General features: G+C 46.7%; 1 protein-coding gene across 1 annotated transcript in view; it reads left to right on the top strand.

The window, feature by feature from the left end:
* Window positions 1-1575, top strand: part of LOC116702276 (calpain-15-like) — a 14437-nt gene that overhangs the window by 6871 nt on the left and 5991 nt on the right. Inside the window, 2 exon segments of the mRNA XM_032536430.1 lie at window positions 1094-1097; window positions 1190-1447. Of these exon segments, the coding sequence (XP_032392321.1) occupies window positions 1094-1097; window positions 1190-1447 (262 nt within the window).

Here is a 1575-nt window from a genome sequence, read left to right as displayed (position 1 = left end):
AGCTGTCTATGGCCCCCCGGGCTAGAAATGATAGGTGTTAAACTGAGCCCTGGGTATCTGCTCTGCCTTTGAGAAAATGAAAGCTCAGATGGGCCGAGCTGGAATCTTCTCCTTTGAGGTCATAAGGGAAGGTTACCTCCCCTTTCTCTCATTTGCCCCGCCAGAGAATTTGGCCCCCCTATAAAAGACTTCAGATACAGCATTAGGGGACCACTATGGTCTGTATAAAGAGACTTCAGATACAGTATTAGGGACCACAAGGTCATATAAAAGAGACCTCACGATCCAGTATTAGGGGACCACTAAGGTCATATAAAAGAGACTCAGAACAGATTAGGGGACCACTAAGGTCTATATAAAGAGACTTCAGCATACAGTATAGGGACCACAAGGTCTATATAAAAGAGACTTCAGATCACAGTATAGGGACCACTAAGGTCTCGTAAAAAGACTTCAATCCAGTATTAGGGACACTAAGGTCTATAAAAGAGACTTCATTACAGTAGGGACCACAGGCTATATAAAGAGACTTCCGATACAGTATTAGGGGACCACTAGGTCCATAAAAGAGACTTCCGATAAGTATTAGGGGACCACTAAGGTCATATAAAGAGACTTCAGATACAGTATTAGGACCACTAAGGTCTCTATAAAGAAGAGATTCAGATACAGTATTAGAACCACTAAGGTCTATATAAAGAGCTTCAGATACAGTATTGGGACCACTAAGGTCTATATATAAAGAGACTTCAGATACAGTATTAGGGGACCACTAAGTCTTATATAAAGAGACTTCAGATACAGTATAGGGGACCACTATGGTCTAATAAAGAGACTTACGTACAGTATTAGGGACCACTAAGGTCTATATAAAGAGACTTCAGATCCAGTATTAGGGACCACTATGGTCTAATAAGAGGACTTCAGATACAGTATTAGGGACCACTAAGGTCTATATAAAAGAGAACTTCAGATACGTATAGGGGCCCACTAAGGTCATATAAAGAGACTTCAGATACAGTATTAGGGACCATTAAGGTCTAGCAAAGGGAGTGGTGTCTCTGTACTCTGAGAGGACTCTGGATGGTTTCAGGGCTGTGAAACGGTTCTCTGCATGTTTTGGAGAACAGGTTCCTGAGTGCCTGGGCGGTTCTGGCTGAGCGACCCCCCCCCCCCCCCACCCCCCCAGGCCCAGAGGAAGCAGCTCTGGGTGGCTCTGATTGAGAAAGCTCTGGCCAAGCTGCACGGCTCCTACTTTGCGCTGCAGGCGGGTCGCGCCATCGAGGGTCTGTCCACGCTGACCGGGGCCCCCTGCGAGTCCCTCGCCCTCCAGGTCAGCGCCACCAACCCCAAGGAGGAGCCCATCGACACGGACCTCATCTGGGCCAAAATGCTGAGCTCCAAAGAAGCAGGGTGGGTGCCCGGGACCGGCTCTGGAGACGCTGACGTAGCTCTTAGTTTTTAACCCTTCTGGTGTCTTTGGGTCAAATTTAACCCCCCTTTTAAAAAGTTTCTGTATCAGAAATTTGGGTTTCTCTCAAAGGAAAAGTCCAAAAAAGTAACGTGGATGGTTCC

The sequence above is a fragment of the Etheostoma spectabile genome, chromosome 15, assembly GCF_008692095.1.
Source record: "Etheostoma spectabile isolate EspeVRDwgs_2016 chromosome 15, UIUC_Espe_1.0, whole genome shotgun sequence".
Taxonomy (NCBI): Eukaryota; Metazoa; Chordata; class Actinopteri; order Perciformes; family Percidae; genus Etheostoma; species Etheostoma spectabile.
The sequence above is the reverse complement of the archived record's forward strand: the minus strand, read 5'-3'. Positions and strand labels throughout refer to the sequence as shown.